Source organism: Cololabis saira, chromosome 8 (assembly GCF_033807715.1).
Source record: "Cololabis saira isolate AMF1-May2022 chromosome 8, fColSai1.1, whole genome shotgun sequence".
Classification (NCBI taxonomy): domain Eukaryota; kingdom Metazoa; phylum Chordata; class Actinopteri; order Beloniformes; family Belonidae; genus Cololabis; species Cololabis saira.
The window spans coordinates 33,254,906-33,279,219 of NC_084594.1; the positions used below are offsets into that span (position 1 = coordinate 33,254,906).

The 24,314-nt window shown below is 39.8% G+C and overlaps 2 protein-coding genes across 3 annotated transcripts; both read right to left on the reverse strand.

The window, feature by feature from the left end:
- Positions 1-6,298: 6,298 nt before the first annotated feature.
- cd8b (cd8 beta) lies at positions 6,299-10,797 on the reverse strand. Its single transcript, XM_061728303.1, has 7 exons — positions 10,669-10,797; positions 9,162-9,509; positions 7,649-7,732; positions 7,348-7,437; positions 7,137-7,170; positions 6,976-7,021; positions 6,299-6,891 (listed from the first exon to the last, which is right to left on the reverse strand). Exons 1-6 carry the CDS (start codon positions 10,715-10,717, stop codon positions 7,003-7,005), a joined length of 624 nt encoding a protein of 207 aa, XP_061584287.1. The 5' UTR covers positions 10,718-10,797; the 3' UTR covers positions 6,299-6,891; positions 6,976-7,002.
- Positions 10,798-15,549: 4,752 nt separating this feature from the next.
- zmat1 (zinc finger matrin-type 1) lies at positions 15,550-23,342 on the reverse strand. Of its 2 annotated transcripts, none has more exons than XM_061728663.1 (7): positions 23,195-23,342; positions 20,397-20,503; positions 20,225-20,296; positions 19,417-19,552; positions 19,047-19,307; positions 18,750-18,840; positions 15,550-16,780 (listed from the first exon to the last, which is right to left on the reverse strand). In XM_061728663.1, exons 1-7 carry the CDS (start codon positions 23,331-23,333, stop codon positions 15,865-15,867), a joined length of 1,722 nt encoding a protein of 573 aa, XP_061584647.1. In that variant the 5' UTR covers positions 23,334-23,342; the 3' UTR covers positions 15,550-15,864. The 2 variants fall into 2 exon arrangements, with proteins under 2 accessions (XP_061584647.1, XP_061584646.1); XM_061728662.1 differs by having other exon boundaries at positions 19,047-19,316.
- Positions 23,343-24,314: the final 972 nt, after the last annotated feature.

Sequence of the window (24,314 nt, forward strand, 5' to 3'; positions counted from 1 at the left end):
GTGTTGTAGTTTATATGTAATATTATTGGTTCAGCAGAAATAAGGCAACAGCTTGCAGTAGCCAAAAGTGTTAACTTGCATTGTAATATGTCTTTATAGTATTGCGTACATCACTGCAGTGAGGTGACAGCTTAGACCGATAGATGGCAGCCGAAGAAGGATTCGCAGCTGTGCTGCTGCTTGAAAAGTGAGTCTCTAAATCATGAGTGAGTCACATGGGTGCAGCTGGTGTGCTGCGCTGAAAAGTATTAGAAGTGAAACGTATTATTGACCACACCACAATAAACCACTAGAGGGGTTTCTTCCTCTGAAAAAAGGGGCATAAACTTTATGAAAAAGTCTTGACGTCAGTGGTGACATGTGCAGTGTCATTGAACCAACAAACACAACAACACAAGCATCTTATTCTCATGATGCAAGTCACTTATTAAACGTTATATTCACGAGGTGGTTGAAAAAGTGGGTTATTTTAGATATTACTGCTTTAACTTTGAAAAGTAAAAAAAAAGACAACTCAGTAGCTGAAGAAGTTCTTCAAGATCTTTGAAAGTTAAGATGGCACTGGATAAACCTCTAAATCTCTTTAGGATTTATGTCAAGCTGACAGAGATGGTGACCAAACCTGAAAACCAGACCCGGAGCAGTGTGAGCAACAAATGCCCCTGGCCTGAAAACCATAGCAGTCTCCTGCAACTTCTCGTGAAAGCCGGTCTGACGCTTGTGAGGAAGTGAAACTCAGATTAACTGGGGAGAGCTACAGTTGCATGGCGCAACTCAAAGCCTATCACGTTTCCTGTTCTATGATGGAAAATAAATGTGCTGATTTGGTAATGGGCAACAAGAGCTGACATTTTGCTCTCCTGTGGGCGATTTTTCTGTTCCATGGGTAGGAGGAGAGAGAGAGACACCAAACACAGGGTGGGAATTGTAAAAAAAGAAAGAAAAAAGGATGAAACAATTATTGTGTCATCTTAAATTGTACAGTAGAGCTCCTTCTTGTTTCCTCATGAAACCCAACACGGTTGGTGAACATTAAGTCCTTATTATTTTCATAAATTACTCTGACCTTTGTTTTGAATGAAACCCTGATCGAAACCGGGTCGGTTTCGGTCTCTCGGGGTCTTGTCAGTAAGCAGGGGATTCTGTTGATGCTCGTCTGTCAGAGGGAAGACCTAGTCAGAACACACTCCGCAAGCCCACTTCACCTTTCCATATCTGTGTTTCGGGATGAGTCACTCGGGCACACACCTGCATGGGCTTCCCTATCTTAGTCACACAGGGGGTCTCCAACCTGAAACCGGCAAGTGTGTGTGCGTTCATGTAGTGGGTGACCAGGAGAAGTCAGCGAGAGAAAGAGTGAGCCCTATACAGTAATGCCAAAAATGCAGCCAGAAGACTCGTCGGCACACTGAAAATGGACCAATATGACTCAGCAGCAAGGAGCATTCAGACTGTTTTCTTGTTCGTCAGTGCTTTACCAGCTTAGCTCAGCTCTGCTCTGTCTCTGCTGCTGCTACCAAGTATTAGGGGATGTGAGGCGGCAATATGGAAACAGAAAGCAACCAAAAGGAGTAAGTAGAAATGGAAAACTGTGCAAGGGAGAGTGTGGATAACAGCACACATCTACCTGTAGATGTTTGCTCATCAGCTTTTCTGTTACCAGGACTTCCTGTTAGAATTGAATTACAGATACGGTATACAGGACTGTCTCAGAAAATTAGAATATTGTGATAAACTTCTTTATTTTCTGTAATGCAATTAAAAAAACTAAAATGTCATACATTCTGGATTCATTACAAATCAACTGAAATATTGCAAGCCTTTTATTATTTTAATATTGCTGATTATGGTTTACAGTTTAAGATTAAGATTCCCAGAATATTCTAATTTTTTGAGATAGGATATTTGAGTTTTCTTAAGCTGTAAGCCATGATCAGCAATATTAAAATAATAAAAGGCTTGCAGTATTTCAGATGATTTGTAATGAATCCAGAATGTATGACATTTTTGCATTACAGAAAATAAAGGACTTTATCACAATATTCTAATTTTCTGAGACAGTCCTGTATGTATGTATGTATGTATGTATGTACGTATGTATGTATGTATGTATGTATGTATATTAGAATATATATATATATATATATACAGTATATATATATATATATATACAGTATATAATTGAATGTGTCTTTTAAAACATGTGAAAATGTCTTTTTACTGTTTGTAACCCAGACTGACGTAAATACCGTGGTGAAAAGAGTCGGCTGCTAAGCACCATTACGTGTTGAAAACCCGTCAATACTCCAGTAACACGGACTTTACTTGTGTTTGCAGCACGAGTCATCTCTTGTTGCTTCTCCCAACTAAAGCACACATGTGAATCTGTCAGCTTAAGAGATGATGGACCACTGTTTTGGATATTCATACCTACATATACTTTGAATTGTGTATTTCTGTGCTCTGTAACTACGGTCAGATTGTCAAATTTGTTTTATCATCAGCTGATGTAACTCAAATTCAGTGGGATGAATTCACCTTGAATGATTTAAATGTTATTTTGTTCTATTGCTGTGTTTTAGTATGTAACTTTCATGGTTCAAAATGTGGCAGATGCACTTTTTTTTCCTTAAAAAAAAGGTTTAGCTACGAACGCATGTTGGCCAGAATCAATGATGATGTTGATAATTTCAAGAGGTCATGGGACCGTTTTCTCATATGTAATGGTGTTACGACAGGGTGATGACTGCACTGATATGAATGTAATTGAATGTCTGGTTGGTTGTTTCAAACATGAGCATTTGTTATGGGCTATTTTATGTTGAAAAAATACTGTCTGTTTATCTTTACATCTAAAAAATAAAAATAAAAACTTGAATGACAAAAAAAAGGTTTAGCCACTCTTGCTGTAATGTAAAAACCTGTCAATCAATGTACATGGATATTATTACAAAAACAGCCATCTCTTTCTTTCTAATGTCCTTGCTTCCTGTTTGCAAAAACGTTTTTGGAAATTAACATTTTGCAGGACAATTGAGCAACATGCACCTACTGAGCATCTTGAATTTGTTTTAGTCGAGCCTATTTCTTAGAATACATTGATTATTGATTATTGAAAAGTCTGAACATACTGAAACACAGGTCAAGGTTGGATTTTTACGTTTCATAAACATTTGAGAAAGCAGCACAAATATGGATATGTTGTAACTTTCTTTGGTAAGACATTTTCTTTTCAAGTTTCTCATTTTATTCACTCAAACGTGACAATAATGTGTTCTCTTAACTATGAATTGTTAAACTTGGTTTAACTATAATAACATTGATGCAGTTTTTCATTTTGAAGTAATTTGAGTTTTTCTGTCACTTCAGTATTAATATGAGAAATGTGTTTTGTCATTAGAAAAAAGTTATGATGAAAATATTAACAAAAATCCAATTATTAAGAACAACAAGAACAACCTTATAATGAACATCTGCCACCTGCTTCATTTCCTGGAACTGATGAAAGGAAATCATTTACTTCCTGAAAACTAACGCTGTACAATAAAATCATCCCATAAGAACTTTCAGAGTTAAGTTTATATTTGGGTTTCTTGAATCTATCCGAGGTGTTGATTCAGCACAGACCTTTCTATGCTGTTGAGCTGTATCGTCTCATACCCCGAGATGTTTTAGTGATTTTGCACACCCACTAAATGAAGCTGCAGGTGAACGCTGTCTGCTTTTCTTCCACTGTATTACAGCACGTGTACAATGTTGGTCCAACAATCAGCACTGCTTCATTTCTACAGTTCTCACTTTTAACACAACAGCTTTGTTTATATGTGCAACTTACTCATCCATCCTCTGAACTAAATAGTAAAAAAACTGAACTGGATCTGGAACTTTTGAGCTGCATTCAAGCAGAAGGATTAAAACTCTTCAGACTACACACACACATGAACACACACACGCAGGAATAATTTAACTTTAACGTACTGATCCTTTTCTTTGGACAAGAATATTTAGGTTTTTAAATACTAAGTAATCGCTGAAACATGTCAGGTATTTAAAAATCTAAATATTCTTGTCCCGATGAAAAGGATCAGTAAGTTAAATTGTAAAGCCATGGACAAAATGGACTTTATTACATTTACACAGCAATAATGTTTGGCTTTGTGTCCTCTGTGAGACTCATCGACACATAATCAGCCTCCAAACCTCTGTCATTTTTGTAAATGTGTCTGTATTTATAGAAATCCATTTTGTCCAACCTTTTTTTTGTGCTTTTATGTTCATTTCTAACTTTGCACGTGGATGTTAAGTATTTTCATGTCTAGAGTTTAATGAATACAGTTGCTAACATTGTTTACAGTAAGTGGTAGTGTACAGTAATGATGATGTTTTTGTTAAAATCATTTCACCAATATTAACTCAGTTTGGCAGTATCAACCAGATATTTGTTTTACTGCTGTAATTCAATAAAAAAAAACCTTTTATTATTTCTTCATGAGCTGTATTCCTTAACTCATCCTTGTAGATATATGCATCTCAAAAGAATATTTAAATATGTTTTGACACGGAATCATGTTATATGACTTTAAATGAAATAAAACACAATACAACTCGACTCTGTTTTTCATTGATACTTTTTTTCTAACCTTTTGCAAAGCTCTTGTTTTAAACGTTATTTGCGCCTGTCACTGACGTCTCGGGCGCCCTGCGAGCGCCTGCGGTTCCCTGTGTGGGACTTTTTGCGGTGGTTTTGTTTCAGAGACGAGGCGAGGAGCTCAAAGCTGAGCGGAGCGATAGCATCGCAGGGAACATGCGCCTCCATCCCCCTCCAGAGAGCAGGAAAGGGGTTTGAGGCGCCCGAGACCCGAGACCCGAGACCCGGACCACCGACCTGAGCCGCGACCCCCCCACTCACACAGGTGTGCACTAAAGACTGATTCATGGTTCCGCGTTAAATCGACGCCGTACCCTACGCTGTAGGCTCTGCGTTGGTGTAACGTGGAACCATAAATCAGTCTTGAGCCGCAAGTCAATCACACGTGCATGTAGAAGGACTGTGGCAATCCCATATCCATGGGATAACTGTTCAAAATATTAGGGTTGCCACCTTTCAGAAATAGAAATAAGGGACACCGCGATTTCAGCAGCGCAGGCGCCAAAAAAGGGACATCTCCAAAACTTCTAAAATGCATAGAAATGTATTTCTTTTTGATTTAAAGTTTAAAGTGCTTTAATAGCATTGAACTTGCATGACTGTACAGACAGTCAACCATACTAGCAACTGAAACAGTCTCCTATGCTATGTATGTCCACATCAGCCCAGATGTAGAATATACTACAGGTGAAGAATATGGTGTAAAAGTTAATTTAGTTCAATAATTCAACTTAAAAGGTGAAACTAATACATGTACATTACATAGTCTCATTACAGGCAAAGCAATATATGTTTATTTGTTATAATTTTGATGATTGAATTGTTTATTGATTTCATAATATATTCAAATTTTTTGAGATTTTTTATTTGGGGTTTTCATAAACTGTGAGCCATAATCACCAAAATTATAACAAATAAAAGCATGAAATATCTCACTTTACATGTAGAGGGAAATAATATATTTGTTTCACCTTAAGTTGAATTTACTACGAATGAAGTTTTGCAATATATTCAAATTTTCCGAACTTCACCTGTATATTATTTTTTTTCTAACTTCTTTCTCACCTGTATATTATGACATAAATAAATAAGAGCATAATATGTGTCTGTATTAGTTCAATACGGAACGCAACTTTTAATTCCCAAACACGGAACAACTCCGTATTTCAAGGGACGGGTGGCAACCCTACAAAATATGTCCCACACTCCCTATATTTGAAGGTAAAAGCTGGTACGCCTGTTTGCCTGCCATGGGGGGTAATTTCAACAGAAACTGAGTATGAAGTTTACACATCAAAAGGAAAGAAAGAAACCAGACCTTGTCACTCACCTACTCAACTTCCGCTGAGCTTAGTATTGACAATGGAAGTACAACACCCACTTCCAAACCTCTCCATGTGAACGCAATTAACTCGTCACACATTTTGAAGCCAGGGGCTTCTCAGAATTTCAGTTGCAGCTCTCATGTCTGTCCCCACAACACGCCTGGCCCCCGGGTTGTACCTGCTGCAGGATGCTGCCTCACATACAGGCCCCTGAACACCATCTATCACAGTGTGAGGCTGTTTTTGGGGTGCACGGCTGATTTATAAACCTCTCACCACACTGCCAGGATTGAAAATAAACAACTTTATTGATTAATAACATTTACAGTCGCAGGAAATGAACATGACAGTATTTTAACTCCACGATAGAGGTGTTGACGTACCACTTTTTGACATTACAAAAACACAAATAAATACAAAAGCGTGCAAAGCAATCATTTCAGATCAGCTGCTCTGTGATGCTTTGGTGTGGATGAATGGATTTCAGTTAGACAACTCATTAGGATGCATTGATTCATAAACTGTGATGTTGTGCTTGTGTCAGGAGCAAAAGATCATGTGCAATTTTGTCACAATTCAACGACACTCTAAAAGGCAGAATGTTGCATATGGGTACAATTTCAAATGCAATTTCAAAGATTATGAAAACAAATGATAAAAATGAAGAATTTTCATCTTGATCAGTGATTAAAATCCTAGGTGAACGATCACTGCACAGGGCTTTAAACCGAGCAGAGCACCGCCTTATAAAATACACAAAAAACTTGTCAAAATATCACAATATGTTCAACGACCGCTCTTTGTTCAGTCTGAATGCTGCTGTCAAGGTTTATTTGATATGAAAGGTTATTTTTAGCAGAGAGCTTCATGTCATTTGAGCTCCAACAGTCAGACGGCTCCAGTGAAGCGTTTCAGCACCTGCAAATCACAGAAGAAAGTCATTATCTTTAATGGTCGTTCTTTAATGATTACTATCCATCGTGTGGAACACAGAGTACTTACGTTTAGTCTCGTCGAAGATGCAGGCCTTTAGGTCATTGGCCTCTTCCTTAATGGAGAAAACCAAATGATATAAAGTTGAAGTATTGTAACACGTACTATTTCACGCTCAAACAATTTGTGAAGAATCATGATTATTCTAAAGGATACTGTACTGGACTTACTTTACAAAATGGTGGTGACATTTTCTGGGCAGCCCTGTAAGCAAGAACGCAAGCAAAAACATGTAAAAAAAAAATACAGACCTTGTATTTCAAAACTGTTTGCTAGTATTATTGTGAGTGTGATGTCCGTGAACACAACTCCCTGCAGGCAGCGCTCATTGTAAGACCTAAGGTCATAGTGATGGGTGTATTAATCAGGGACGGTACTCACGGCTGAAGTAATACAGGGTGCAGAGGATGCCCAGAGCCAGCGCCCCCGTTATCCCCGCCAGCGGCCACAGAACCTGGTTGCTGCAGCCATCTTCAGCAGACGCAAGACACACAGTACAATTAGAGATGTACTTTACAGCAGTTTTTATTACATTGCCTCTTGTAACTGCAGTCTATAAGTGTACAAGATGTATGCCTGTTAGATCTGTGAAAATTAATCCACTTCATAGTTTTACACAGCAGAGAGCTTCAATGTGTTCGGGTATGAGGACAGTGGTTGTTGTTTTTAAAAAATGACATACCCCGCGGAGAAGACTTGTTGCAGCGACAGACAGGAGGAGGAATGACTTTCTTCTTCGTGACTGGGGGCAATGTTGGAGCCGTCTCTGCCAGGTAAAGAGCAAAGAGTCAGGAACACAAAGTAAGAAGATAAAATATTCAACATTCAGCAAGTTTTAATGATTATGTGTGAATTAAATCTTCATCTGTGAGAAAGATAGATCAATTTGATAGAAATGTTGTGGATAGGTTTGTTGTAGACGTGCAGGCTTTATATTATGCAAGATGTGAATTTCTGGCTTGTTCTGGCTTTTATTCCAGTTTTCTGCTGCTTCTGCTCCAAGACATTCGCACAGCAATGAACTAACTATGTCCAGAAGAGTTTGCCACTTTCACTGGTGGAACTGGCACCCTTCTGTTTCAGGTCATCGCCACTGGCACTGGCAACACCGGTGACTCGAGTAGAAGTGCTGAGCCATAATTAAAAGTAACATTGAATCTGCGTGCCTTTCATGCACACCCCTGATATAACACAAAATAAAATCAGCAAGAGCTGTCTCTGTCCAGTATTTGCAATCCTGTTAAAAGTGTCCACAAGCTCTCTGCGGTTGCGCTGGAGCTCCACAGCCACGGACAACTGAAAGCGAAGACTTGGATCGGAGCTACAAACTTTGAAAACAGAGTCTATTTTACACAGTGTCATTTTAAATATGCATTCCAGTTGTTCTTTTTCCCGTCACGCCACCTTTATTAGCAGCTAGATAATTAAATGAAGGCCGAAAAGCAAACGTTTTACAGCCTTTTTTTCTTTTCTTGCCTGTAAGTAACATCATAGAACAGATAAAAGAGCCGCTGAATAACAAACCACAATAAACGCAAGCCAGCAAAGAAATGAGGGGATAGAAATAATCAAGTTCAGTTTCCAGTTTTCTTGGTCACTCATATTAGGACCCAAGAAATAGTAGAATAAAGAAAATAAAAATCAATAAACTACATTCCTCAGCAGGAAATGTGGAGAGGCCACGGCAAGCTCAGACTCCTTCATCTACTTTAAATTATATCCTAATAGTTTTAATATGTTTAATCAACCTTGCCTATGTATCAGAAATGTTTCTATCTTATAATCTTTGGGTTTAGAGATTTTTTCCCTTTTGGATATCTTTATAATTATATGGAACCAGCCTTCCTGAGGATTTAGCCGCTTAACTTCTTTAATATACTACATGTTTCTAAAGATTCGCAAACAGGGAAGCGCTATGCTGCAGGAAACATAAGAAAAGATGAGAACTTAGGTCAAAGTTTTTTGGATGCACTTGAATTTGGTGCATTGCAGATGCATGATGCACAGTGGCACATTATTGTTTCTTTATGGAGCACCCCATTGGTTTTATTTCATTTACTTCACTATATATAATAATACATATAACTTAAATGCTACATCAATAAACTGTCACTCTCTCACATACCATTTGAAATCAGAACCATCAGAACAGTACAATTAAAGACTGGATATTTAACCTCTGTGACCATACACACCTCCCGGCCGAAGGAGAGTTCCAGGGACGAACTTCTCTGCATTCATTCTTGAGTCCCTCAGGATACAAGAATAAATTCCCGCGTCTGCTTCTGTCACCTGCGTAATGCGCATCACAAAGGACGAGCCCCTCTTGTTGAATTTAAACCGTGTTTCGTTCGAGCCCAAATAGATACGGTCAGCATTGTTGCACTTGGCTAGAAACTGTACTTTGCTGAGCTGAGGAATAATGCGGAACCATAAGACGGTGTCACAGTTGATGTTAACACAGTCACACTCGATCGTCTCAGTGCTCAGGATTTTAGGATAAAGAGCCTTGACTGGTTCTTGAGTCAGCATCTGGCTTAAACCTGTGGAGTAGAAAGAGGAGAACATTAGAGATCTTAATGAGCATTACTTGAGGAACGTATTTGGACAATAAGGTCTCTTTTCCTTCATAGGAGTTCTGAAGCCAAAAATTACGTCCGGTGTCTTGAAAGGACCTCTAAATCTTATTTCAATTCTCAAAGCTGGCACGTTCATCATCTGGTGCTTGTGTAGTTTGGAGGAAAACCCCTCAACGATGTATTTTTTTTCCTTCGTAGCAATATCAACACCGATTGTAATGTCACAGTTGTACTTTAACCAAAGCGAAAAACAACTACGGCCATTGTATATATTTCAACAAGCCGTGAAAATGCATGACGTCTGTGTTGTTTGTTTGTTCTACCATTGGTTTTATCCGTCGATATCGACGTTTGCGTCTGAATCTGAGTCTAAATAGAAATGCAACTGGCAATATTGAAACATTTTCTCCAAGAGTGCCCCAAAGCCAAACTAAAACTGCACTATGAAGAAATCTACATTATGCAATATTTGACAAAGGCCGTCATTTGAAGAGTTATGTCATCCAATCTAAGAAGCAGCTACAAAGCATTTTCCATGAGTTTTCAAGCCATGTGTGTAGGCACATATACATAAATAACTACGTCTTGCAATCACTTGTTTTGAAACATCTAGACGTAAGCGGCAGACCTTTTGTGAAAGTCTGTACCTGGTTTTTAAGGCGGCTGGATGAGCGTGCCATTTGTGCAAAGAATTGTGAAATTCAAAAACTGCGTAGTGTTTGAGAACGCACCAAACTGACTTGATAAGATGTCAACTGAGTTAAAGGGAAGATAGTAAATATTCAGCAGGTTTCTCTGCTTTACAAAGATGCCAAACGATCTGGAGAACTGCTGCAGAGCACAAATATGCCGAGCGTCATTCCCTTAAGACTTTCATATCAAATCAGGAGTAAATTGTACAAAATGTACACAAGCATCCCCAACCCCAACCCAAACCTGCTGCATTTAGTTTTTCGTTGATTTCAATGACACAAAAACAGCTCATGCTTTAAGTAAAACTACAGAGCAGCACCGGTTTGAGCCGAGAGCGGCATCCAACGCTTCGGGCTCCTGACAGAAATAAAGAATCCTGCTGACAACATTGTAGGTTTACAAAACCAAAAGGAAAGCTTTAAGATCTTACCAAATTTTGGGACCATCATTAGGATCCACGCCAGCAACAGTGGGACCATGGTGTCAGGTCGCCAGTGTGTTTAGGAGTGTAGGCAGATGTGAGGGGTGGCTAAAGGAAGGTGCTGACACTTTCTGTTCCTGCTATCTGTCTGTCAGAGTTGATGGGAGGAACTGAGCTGACAGTCATCAGTCATCCTGCTGTAGCGTGCAGGGGTGCTCTGATTGGCCTACACACCAGCCTTGGTGCACAGGCCACACCACAGGCTGCTGGCAAAAATCAGATCAATAATAATAATAATGGATTCCATTTATATCGCGCTTTTCTTGGACACTCGAAGCGCTCACAATGGTTCCAATTGTTCCTTCACTGCTCATTGGTACGTGGTGGTGGTAGACTACACGTGTAGCCACAGCTGCCCTGGGCCAGACCGACAGAGGCGTGGCAGCTAACGGCCTCTCTACCGGAACATTGTCACGTAAGTTCAAAAAGTACATAAAATAAATAGTTGGCAGAAGCAAGCAGCATAAAAGGAGGTTCTCATCCCTCTATTGTAACACTCTTGACAGTTTCTTTACAACATAGCCACCAAACAAGTGTTTTCACCTCACCGTCAAAAGGTTCGGTTCCACGTACACGGCAAGAGTTGTCTCGCATCTTATGGAGTATGACAAACTAATATGATTTCAATTCATTTCGTGTTTCATGAGAGACTATATCACATCGCATATCAACATAAAAAAAAGTTGTTTCTTCTGGGAGCCGCAGTTTGCTGTGCTGTGGTCTCTGCCCAGGTGTGTGACCTAGAGTTCAGCAGAGCCCTGCAAGCACACATCAGTCTCACTGCAGAGCAGAGAAAGAGAATACCCTCACACACAGCAGAAACACTGACATTACTCAGGCAAACTCCGACCCACAGTGCTGCATTTAGTAGTTATTCATTGGTATGTTTATACAGCTCCTGGAGTTCTGTCTTAGAAACTCCTACAACTGAAGTCAGTGAGGGTTTGGCGCAAGTGAGCAAAATAAATCATGTTTCTATTTAGACATGAAATGATTATAATTCAGTTCAATAGGAAAATCATTCATTCTTCATTTATGACATGATTTAATTATCTGCGAATAAATGAATAAAATAACTGACATTTATAAAGAATTAACATCCTAATGACACTGAAAAGTCCTTTGAGTTCAAAACCTGGAACGAAAGGTAAAATGTCTTTGTAATAGGAAAATATAATGTTTGCCGTCCACTCAAGTGACCTTAAGCTCTGAGAGCTGTGGGGTTCTTAAAATGCCTGTTACTGTAGGAAGAAAGCACAGCGTGGACTTCCTCACCACTGACGTTCCTGTGCCGGTTTACTCTCCTTAAACAGCCCTGAATTCACTGTTAATACACATCTATACTGTAGTGAGACCATGTATTCATATTACCTTTGTACTGATGGAGATAGTTGTTGCAGTGTGGACACGCTGGACGTACTGTGTTGATTTGGTTTAGTAAAATACAGTATTTACCATATTTAGATTTTTCTTCCTATTCAGCTGTGAGTCTGAGCAGTCACATGATCCCGACTGTCTCTCTGTCCATGACCTTTCTGATGACTGACTGACCTCACACAGTTCATGTTTATACCGAGGTCTAATACATTTTTAAACCTCACTACTTTTGAAGACATGCTTGGTGTGACCATGTACTCGTATAACCTTTTTTTGACTGCAGCCTCCTCTTCTTTGTTCTTTGTTTGACTCTGCAGAAGACGGGCCCAAACGGGGCTCTCAAGGTTACTGAGCACCATAAGCTAACCACCCACATATCTTTGATGATACCCTTTCAAGGTTTCCTGAAAACGACATACTGGCCAGCCACACATTTGTCTACAGAATGCACAGTAGCTAACACATACTGTACACACACGCCGGCTCCTTAGCATGAGTGGATGGCGTTTCTTAAATTCACTGAGCACAACTTTTCCTGAACAAGTTTAGTTTTTCCCTCCACATCTGATGGTCATAGGAGAGTTTTGCACAACAAACTTGGCGTGACGACGGACTAACACTGACTCAGATGGAGGGCCTGCTGCTTAAAAGGCCCATCCCTTGAAAAAGCAGCGTGCATCTGAAGGATCGGTTTGAAGTTCTTTGAACGTTTCCAACCCTGATGTTGTTTAACGTGCTTGTTGCTATTGTACTAAATTCAATTTTCATGATTAGAGTTGATTGATATTTATGATAAAAAGGGGAAAATATATTGTTTGACGTCCACTCAAGTGACCTTAAGCTCCAAGAGCTGTGGGGTTCTTAAAAGGCCTGTTACTGTAAGAAGAAAGCACAGCGTGGACTTTCCCACTGGGAGCAGCTTTCCACGGCCGGCTTCTCCTGGCTCTTAAACAGCCTTAAATTCACTGTTAATACACATTTATACCTTACTGCTCACACACACAAAGCCTGCAGATAAAAGATAGACACGGCTCCCTCTTAGTTGGAGCTGATCAAACTGCACTGGCGTGTGTGGTCGCTCTCTTTGCGCTCAAGTACAAAGTTGCTTTGTTGTTCTTTAAAGCGTCTCACTGTGAGTCTGCTTGTTAACACTCAAATTTCCACTGCACTCTTCACAGCGTTTGATGTTATAATAAAGAGGCAACAGACCCAATATACTTAAGTTTGAGTTGATCCAGAAGTTTAGACAGATTGTATTTGAAAAGACGACAGAAGACCAGGATTTAGAATGATTCTGTCTACTTAGGGATATTTCAGGTAGCTTTTTTCATCTATTTTATAAATTTACATCTACATGTCACAAGTAAATGAGAAGACGTGCAGGAGATCCTCCATGTCTTAGCATTTATTTCTATCCCAGCTAAGAAAAACATGAGATCCAATGATTTTCATACCTTATACACACCCTTAACCCAGTATATAATTACCTAAATGTATGTTATTTGCTGTAAAACACACACACAAAAAAAAGTGTAAATCTTTACACATGCAAACTTTGAACCGCTGAGTGTTGGATCGTTATCTGTTATGAATGACAGCTAATAAAAATCAAAAGAGCTGTTTTAATTCCTTACTTTTTGGTTATGGCATTAAAAGACTGAGGCAGAGCCTGATGATGATGATGATGATGATGATGATGATGATGATATATACAGAATATACAGAACCTATTTCTTTAAAAGAAATGTGATTTCTTATGTATATTTTCTATTCTATAAGATTTGCAGATTGTGTTTTCTTCTGTTTAGCTGCTGCACCGTAGATGCCTTTGAAGATGATAATTTTGATACTGTATTGTGTTTCACAGTGAGAATTGACAATAAACAGTTGACTTTGATGATGATGATGATGATGATGATGATGATGATGATGATGAAGAACTGAAGAGGTAGAGTGACATTTAAGATTGACAAAGGATACTTGTTTTCATTTTGAGCATTTTTCCTCATATTGCCCAACCGGCTGCTTCATATTTCTGTGTTGCCACTCATTAACTGTTCAAACTTCGTATTATCCAAAGAACTCACAAGTCCTGGATAAAATTGGAGATCTTTTAAAACAAACATGTCTCTGGAACTATTTTGTGTTTTAAGAAGGTGGGTACAGTCTTAAGGTGAGAGGATGTGGGCAGCCTGCAGCTTTACGGGGGTCGAGGATCCGAGAGAGACAGGGAACGAGACCACAGGATTCTTTGAAAACAGGAGATCTCGGGGGGGCTTCAGAGCTGCTCTCTACACATCGCAGATGTACGAACCCTTTGTTGGTCTCTGCTTCAATGCTTTCTGTGAGACGCTGAGCGGCTGTTTGCCTCTCATGTCAGTTCTCTGCTCAAGCAAGTTTGTTACAACCGTAGAAAAGTCTGGCACCTTCTTCTACATCACAGATGTAGGACTTCATTTTATTCCCAACAATCCACCAAAGTCCAGATATTATATCTAATATCCCCCATTTAAAGTAACTAAATGTTGTTTTTGTCTTTCACGTTTTTTAAGAATATTTTGTCTTCGAGCAACCACCAAATCTTTTTAAATAAAAGAAAGACAAAGACAAGCTGCAAGTGGTTTATTTTCTTTTGTCCCTGCTCTGCTCAGGTTTAACGTCGCCGACCTCACGCACTGGGAAAGCCTGGGAGATTTCATAAGACTGTAAAATTCAGAAAAGATTTTCTTAATAACAGGTTCACCCTCACTAATATGACTTGATTTTATTCGGTGACATGACACCACATATGAGAAGTAAAGGTTGTTTATTCTGAGCAGCGGTCTGCCCAGGTGTGTGACCTCAACACATTAGGTGTACCCAAATCATGAAACAGGTCGTTACCCAAGCCCGGTGTTGAAAGTGTCACGCTGTTCTGGACACATCTAATCTTTCCATCTGCACTTTTGAGCGGATCTTTGGTCGTCAGGACAGTGGTGGGAAGCTATCGTGAAACAACACTCGGTTCCTGCATACTTTTCTCTCCTTCCAGCGCTGTACGCTGCCTATTGTTAGTCTCATCGTGTTTCGTTTCTAAACATGAATTCTGACTTTTGTAGAGAGCTGCCCTCATTTGAACCGTTGCACCTGTATGACCCCAAACATTTTGTGTGTTGTTTCCATGTGCAGAATCAGCCATAACACATGAACACTGTGCAGATGAAGGAAATGCCCCTGATGCTCTCGTTCTTTTTTTCTTTCATATTTCTGATGCACCACCAATTTGTGCAGCAGGTTTAGAGAGAGTTATTCAGCTTTTATACGACTACTCTGTCTGCATGTCTGATCCACTTCTTTCGGCCCCTGCAGCTGTGAGCTCTGACTGATTTAAATAACTCGCTTCTACCACCTGACGGTTTGTGTTTCCTTCACCCAAGTGCTGAATGAAGCTCAACAACGCCATCCACAGACCTGTGCAGGTTTTACAGTTTATTCTTCATCACCATCACAACACTGCATCTTAATGACTTGTTTCAAAGGTTTGAAGGATTGATGAAAACATGAAAGACTTTAATATCACAGCCAACAACTCGCTACTTACAACAAGATGATGTTGGAAATTACATTTGTTATGATCTGGTGCTTTATAAATCAAGCTGAAATGAATTGCACTGAAAGACAACTGAAAGACAGTCATGTTATAGTAAGTGACAGCTGATCATATTGTCCATTTTAGGTTTCCCAAAATGTCAACAGTTCAGAGGACAAAGTTCAGACGGTCCTGCTCGTTTAGCAACCTAGGATAGAGTCGTCCCACAGCTTCTCCTCCTCAGTCCTAGTGTCAGCTTTCCCTTTCGTTTTCTTCTCTTTCCTAGATTTGGGTTGAGCTGCGTTGCCCTGTCCACCCTCCATCTGTTCCGTTTCAGCTGGTAAATGCGCTTCAGTCTCTTTCTCAGCCTCCATCGTGTCCTCTTTCTTGATTGAGTCCACCTGCTTTTCTTCTCTGTCCAACTCAAAGATCTCCTGAATGGATTTTTTTTCTTTTTGCTTCTTTGTGCCGTGACATTTGAGCCTTTTTCTCCTCCTTTCATCCTCGGATTCTTCCAAGTTATACTCAGACTCCCTTTTCGGACGCTTCCTTCCCTTTTCTTTCTTGTCTGACTCCCCGTGTCCTCCCTTCCTGTCTCTGTCTCTCCCAGATCTTCTGATCCTCCGCTTCCCTCTGTGTCTGTATACACTATCGTCACTGTCGCTGCTGGTGTCAGTGCTGGAGGAAGAATATGAAGTCGATGAGGAGGTAGAATATGTAGAGGAACTTGAAAGTCTTCTGTCCCGCCCACTCTTCATGGGCCAATGGCTGAACTGTGGGGAACCTGAGCATGGGTGGAATGGTGCTGGGTTGTCCCACTTGTGGGGCGGCATGGATGGACGGAGATAAGACGGATGCCATGTTCCAGTGTTGGAGTTGTGAGGGAGGTTAAACCTAGCAGATTTCTCTCCTGTCATATCCCACTGGCCTAATCTTTCCTGCTTTTCTTCATCATCATCTTCATCCTTCTTCTGCATCCCGTCTTGAGGAAGACCTAGACTGGTCTTGGGCGTGATTCCGCGAGCTTTCTGAGCCTGAATGTAATCTGCCAGCTCGTCTGCAAATGTGCCGTAGGCTTTAGGCTGGCATTTCGAAACGTCACTAATCTTCTTCTCCCTGTGCAATAACGACATACAGGCCACAATAAATTAATTTGATCATGAAAAAGTACCTGACAGAAATGAGGGCTAGTAATAACATACAGCGCCTGGAAATAATCAAACCTTCACACCTTTGCACATCCAGCAGACCAAGTCAATGCAACTTGCTGACAGCTAACGGCAGCTGTTCGCCTACTGCAGCAGCCACTGAGTGCACGTAAGATAAGTGCACGCAACTGCCTTGGAAACGAGCAGGAAGTCCAGTTGATTGGCAGACAGGTCTAGGAATCATTTCCCACCCCAAATTATTATTATTTTTATTTTTATTAGGGCCCGAGCACTTACAGTCCGAAGGTCCTATCGTATCTGTAGGAATTTTCCTTTTTATCCTTATTTTTCCGATGAAAGGAGGGCCTTTTTTTCCCCCTAAACATGCCCCAAAAGTCACCAAATTTTGCACGCAACCAGGCCTGGCGATAAATTTCATATTTAATGGTTTGCATTATTGGACGTGGCAAAATGGCTCAACAGCGCCACCTAGAAAACTTTGTGCCTCAAGCCCCACAATACGGTTTGACGTACATGCACGAAAATCGGTACACACCTGTATCATGTCGCAACTTAAAGAAAAGTCTCTTGGCGCCATGGCTGAAACTGAACAGGAAGTCGGCCATTTTGAATTAATCGTGTAATTTTGGTACAATTTATGCCATTCCTTCGGCAGTAAATGCGGCCCGAACCGCAACGTGCACCCAGGTGTGTTATACATCAAAATGTGCGTCTCCATCCTGCGACAACACGCATACATTTTTTCTTTCAAAAGCGTTACCGTGGCAACGCTAGACGCCAAAAAGCGCGCCCCCCTTCATCTGATTGGTCCATATTTGATAGTTCCTTTTTTCTGCCATAACTTTTGAATGGTTTGATATAGAGAGTCGTGGGTGGTGTCATCCGCTAAATGTCCAGGAATGAAGAATCTACATGCAAGTCATACAAGCATTTCCACTGCAGCTTGTTATTATTATTATTATTTTTACATTGTCCCAACTGCCACAGATGACAAATGTCTGTTTTACATTAATCTCATGACACGTATTTGATTATTTGTTAATGAAAAAATGTATTTGAACCAATGAAACAAAAAAATGCTTCTTTAAATGATCACTTACTCCACCTTAAGATACTATAGACCTACACAGGTTAAGACCTATGCTGATCCTACTCAATACATATATACAAATATATATATATATATATATATATATATATATATATATATATATATATATATACATATATACAAATATACATATATATATATATATATATATATACATATATACAAATATACATATATACAAATATATATACACACATATACATATACATATGTATATATATGAATAGACATCTAAATATTCATGGAAAATATTACAAAACTGAAAAGTAGCTGATGGTATGCCGCTAATCCTGTAGTGTAACATGTGGCGTCAGCCACTAATTAAAGTCTAAAAGCTGCTGGTACTGAATTGAAACCAATTCATTTTTACAGAGCAGTTGCTTTTTGACATTACTGGTGGGTTGTGGTTGATGATCATACTGTCATAACATTCCTACAGGTGTGATCCAACTTACTGACCACGAAGAGCAAGAAAAGGTGGTTTAATTAAATCAACATGAAAACGTAGTCTTATCTATTAATTGGTTGCCGCATTTCAAAACGGCAAATTGTGCAACATTATATATGCTTTCTGATTCAGGAAAGACTTATGTTTAGGTTAGCTTAAGCAACTAAAGCTGCTGTTGGATCAGAAAAGCAAAGGCTGGCGTATATGCTGCCGCCTCAGCCACTTTTTCACTGCTGGAGTCACTTGTTGCAAAAGACCTGTCGCGGCTGGTTAAATTTGAGCGTAACAGAGATTAAAAACTGAAGTACCAAAAAGAATAAAGCATGATCAGAGTAGATGTGGTGTGTTTGATCTTACCTGATCTGGTGTTTGCTTCCCTGCATGTGAGTGTGGTACGTCTCCACAGAGTTTGTTTGCACACCACACACCTCACACGTCAGGGAGTTGGCTGGAGACAGAAACGAGTGGAAAAGATGAAGATATGTACAGATGGCTCATAAAAATTCAGACATCTAACTCCCATTCATTTAATGTATTTAATGTATTCTAAGTTGGTTTTTTTTCAAACTCCTTTCCACTTTCCAACTCTTCTCAACAGACATGTAAAAACGCTGACTCCCTTTACCGTCCTTTCCCTCCAAGATCCCGTCTTACCTTCTTGTACCTGCTTGGCCTGATTCCTCTGGTGCTTGCGTCCGTTGTAGTGCTGCATGGCCATCTGAGGGTTGTTGAAGAGGGCAGAACAAAGGCGGCAGAACTTGTTGGGATCCTTCAGATCGAGCTCATTGCTGGGAAGAGCTGGGCAGGCCGCTGCATCCACGCGCAGCTCCACGTTGCGGTCTGGGGACGGTTTCTGGTCACAGTCAGCAGCATACTGAGTGAGGCTTGGTGGAAGATGTACTTCTGTGTTTCTGTCTGTAGATGCTTCGAAAAGAAGACGAAATTCAGAGAAGTTTGTGTTTATTCATGTTATAGTCACTGAATCATGAAGCAACACAATCCTCTTCAGTCATGCAACACTTGCCTGGTGAGTGAAGACTATTTTTACGGAGGTTTTTTGCATGAACTTTGCCGTCATAGTGCGACTTTGCCACCACGTCAGAACTAAACACCATGTTACACAGCTCACAGAAACGGTTTTTGTCATTAGACATGGCCTGCTGTAAAAAACAGACATCAAACAGGCAGGTCAAAAGACAGAAATCTGATTTCTGACATAGCAGGTAAACTGAGTACAAAAAAAGGAGATTATTAACTAAATTCAATTTAACCACATTGAATTAGGGCTGTGCGATTAATCGATTTTAAATCTAAATCGGATTTATTAATCAAGACGATGTTAAAAAAAGGAAAATGGATTTTACTTTTTTGCAGCTGGCTGCATTACAGACAGAGCTCGTCTAGTCATCTTTGTTTGGTCAAGAAAATTGTAAATGTTGTCACTTTACTAAACTCAAGGAGGATTTACAGTATCTTTCAATTGCACTTCATTCCCAATAGGGAAATTTGTTTGCCATTTTTCTTTAAAAATAAAGTTAAAATATTTGAAACAATTTATTCCATTGTCTTTTGTAGTTTTACCCAAAAAAAAAATCGAAAAACGAAAATCGGGTTTTCAAAGAAAAAAATCTGGATTTTATTTTTGTCCAAAATCGCCCAGCCCTACATTGAATCTTATAAATGTGATTCATCTTTTGAAAGAGAGATTGTTAAAAATGTAATACGATGCCTTTTGCCTTCTTTAGTCTACCATTGGGCCGATGCTCATTTTTCATAATTTCGGTAACAGGTCACTCCAAAAGTAAGGAACAAAATCTGTGGTGAGCACTAACCGGACACCCTGCCGTCTTCTCTTCTCTGAAGGCTTTAATGTACGTCTTCACTTTGTGAGCATGCTTCTTTCCCTGTAAAATGGGCAAAATGGGAGGAATTACTACACCGTGTCATGTCAATAAAACTGCACCACAGGTCTGAAAGCAGGACCTGGGAAGCTCGGCTTCAGACCTGATAGTGGGACGATCTGTGATATTCGCCCATCAGCTTGGAGCAGCACAGATGGCAGTAACTGGTTGTGATGAGACCGTCCAGCAGCTCTTTCTCACTCTTGTCTCCTGTGTCGCAGTGAACAGAAAAAAAAAAATATTTGAACCTCCGGGCTAAATAACAAGCAAAGTATAATTACTCTCTGTTAAAATAAATTAATTTTGGGAGCTCAGTGGGTTGAGCGGGCGCCTTTGCAGAGGCTGTAGCTCTGTATTGCAATGTCTCCCCTCTCTCTCTACACAGCTACCTACTTTCTCAATAAAGGCCACTAGTGCCAAAAAGAAGAACCTTTTAGAAAAAACTAATTTTGGAGTAACCTTGTCTCAAGAAACATACATTTTATCTACATCCACAAAAATGTTAAAATTTAAATTTGTATTATTTAATTAAATATTGCATAGAGATGAGGCTCAAGGGTGAAACCTAAAAGTTTCCATCTGTTGAGGTTTTTGTTTTTTGGGGGGAGAAATATGTATGAGAGAAAACACAAGCAGCAAAATTAAATGAAATGTTTTGATTGTGGGATATCTGTTCCTTCTGTCAAAACAATTTAAAATATTAGCCTGGAACTCTGAAGTGCATCACATAGGAGGAGGCAAATTGCTTCTTCTTTACCAACTCTCTAAGGACTCAACTGTGCTCCGAAAGGAATTCATTTTCAAGCCGGATTAGAATCAATTACAATGGCAAAATAAAGGGGTTATGAGGGTCACTACTTGATAAAACTAGATGTTGTATTTACCATACTGGTCCTCTATGATTTCACGCTTTAACTATAATGCCTACATGGTCAACCGTATCTCCCCATGCCAACCCATCCATCTACCGGTTGGTAACAAATGATGCTTCAACTGCTCATTTAAAGAAAGAATTTGCCGTCACTTCTTTTGCTTTAAACAAATTCCATGATGAAGTTTCATTACCAGGACCAATTAGTTAATTACTGCTTCTAAAAAAAAATGATACACTTTGATATATGGGTAAAAAAGCCATCCTCTATTGAGCAATCTGTGTGAATAGCTGTTAAAATCATGTCGAGGTTGCTGAACATCTGTAACTACACGTCATGGTCAATATATTATACCTTTATTTCTTAATTTAAATCAATTATATACAGTACAGACCAAAGGTTTGGACACACTTCCCCATTTGTTTGAATGAGGTGTGTCCAAACTTTTGGTCTGTACTGTAAATATGTGTGATGAAAATCGATCTGCACCTCCCAAATATTAATAATGACTATGAAACTGACAGATAAGACCAATCAAGAGAAAGAATACTAAAGATTAACCAGCTTTAATCCGTTTTAAGCTCCTGTGCTATAGTTTCTTTGCAGAATTTCATCACAATCATATACCACAATTTAGTTAAACCATGTGTAGAGCTCAAAAGTAAGTTTTTAATACTGCCTGAGGTAAAGCTACTTAGGTATTCAAAAGACTGTACTTACCAAATGACAGTCACAGTAGCAGTTCACAACAAAACAAATGACTTGTATCATTTAAATACAGTTTTATAATGATAGAAGATTTTTGAAGATGTCTTTATTCTACTATAATCGAGAGCATCCCGTCAGGGAAGTATAACATGCTGGTGTGTGATTGTTCACACTCATAGCCGAATCCATATTCAGCATCTTTTCACAGCCACAAGCTGCAGTGAAGCAACACGCGACCTCAGCCACAAGCTCGGGCATTGCTTCACTACATTGTTTCTCAGCAAAGGACGACCAAAAGGGACGTCTTTGTGACATTTGTGCTTCTGAAAAGCTCTTGAAGCATCCAGCCGGATTGCGTTCACCGCTCCAGTCCATGTCGTCTATAGTACGGAAGAGTATTAGGGCCATGGAGTAGAAAAAATATTGGAGAGGGGAAGTTTTTTTTTTATTGTGCACTTCGAGAAAAAAGTCGAAATGTCGAGATAAATGTTGAAATACAATTTCAAGAATAAAGTTAAAATTCCGTGAATAAAGTCGACATTTTGACTTTTCTCTCAACATTTCGACTTTTTTCTCAACATTTCGGCTATTTTCTCGAAATTGTACTTCAACTTTATTCTTGACATTTCGACTTTTTCTCGAAATTGTACTTCAACATTAATCCCGACATTTCGACCTTTTTCTCAACATTACGACTTTTTTCTCAACATTTCGACTATTTTCTCGAAATTGTACTTCAACTTTATTCTCGACATTTTGACTTTTTTCACAACATTTCGACTTTTTTCTCGAAATTGTAGGCTACTTCAACCTTAATCTCGACATTTCGACTTTTTTCTCGAAGTGCACAATGAAAATAAAATCTTCTTCCTCCCAAACATTATTTTATTGTCTCCTGCTGGCCCTGATACTAATACTGATACTGATACTCTTCTGTATCTATGGTTCGGCCGTTGAGGTCTGGTCTCTCCTGAACAGCCTAACGGCTGATTTATGGTTCCGCGTTACACCAACGCAGAGCCTACGCCGTAGGCTCTGCGTCGATTTAACGCAGAACCATAAATCAGGCTGAACCATACACACGACACGGACTGCGCTTTGTGTCCGCCAGGATGCTCAGAGGACAGAAACACGGCTCAGATGGGTGAGCCCTGAACCGTCCAGTGCAAATGGACCTCTGAAACACTGAACCCAGCCCAGCCCAGTCCAACCTTTGCTCACTTCAAAGCTGGCGTTCGCGGATTTAGCTGAGAAGCTAACGCTGGTTTGGCACCAAGGGGGCCAACTAAGGCCTTATTTTCACGTTCTAAACAGAACTCACCTTCAACCTGGGCACTATCAAGTTTAATGTTTATTACTTTGTCACGATCTGTGACAGAGGTCGCGTTGGGGAAACTGGTCATGTTATTTAAGTCGTCTGGCTCCGCAGTGTGCGGAGTGCAGACATGAGAGTCCTCCATCTTTGGAACAAGTTGTCTGGCGCATGCGCAGTGAGGTCCGGGAGGATCGTCACGCCCACTAATAAGCCACGCCCACCGCCCAGCAGCTCGGAAAGGTTTGTGGGCGGGGCTTCACGGAACGTCATTACGTTTCTCCGTAGACCAACGTTCTTTGATTACGTCATACCAATACGTCACCAAGCAAGATTATATAAGCAACTAGTCCATAGAAGTATTCTGAATACTATTCAGTTATCGAGAGAGGAGTACAGCAACACCTACCGAAGCGACATTTCAGAGAAATATTTGATAATAACAATCAAATCAAAGTATTAAAAAACACAATTTAAACAACAGAACAGCAGAGTTTGCAGCAGAACATAAAAAAAATAATAAATTGCAAAAACACTCAAGAAAAGATGCCACAAAAACAAAACAAGTGTTATATGGTTACAGAGGAGAACCTAAAACCAATAATTCTAAAATATTTAGACAGGCTGACACCTGCACAATGGGCCATGGTGACAGTAGAGGAACTGGACCCAGACATACAAACCATTCTGGCTGACATGTTAAGTGAAATAATTCAAACCGTGTCAGCAAATATTTTGAGAGTTTCCTTGTCGAGACTGGCCCCTTTGGAAACCATCAAGCCTCAGCTGGGAGACGCCCTAGAAAAAAGTTTCTCTCAGCTTCTAGATGTCCCAGTGGACCAATGTGAAGGTGCGCGAGAGCTGACAAAAATGATAGAAAAGGAAATTGAGGAGAAAGTCAACTCTGGCATTAGCATTTCTTCAGACACAAGCAGTGAAGACGTGGAATTAGACAAGGACTTTTACGTGACCGGCTTTATCTCAAATATAAAGCGTCTGCGTTACATGGTGTCTCAAGCTGGCAGATGTCTTAAAACCAACTTGATGAAGCTGAACCTCAAGGGTCAGGCAGTGCGTTCGTCTCGAGGAGCCGCCATAAAAATCCCGTTGGAAGTTGGAGTGACTGACA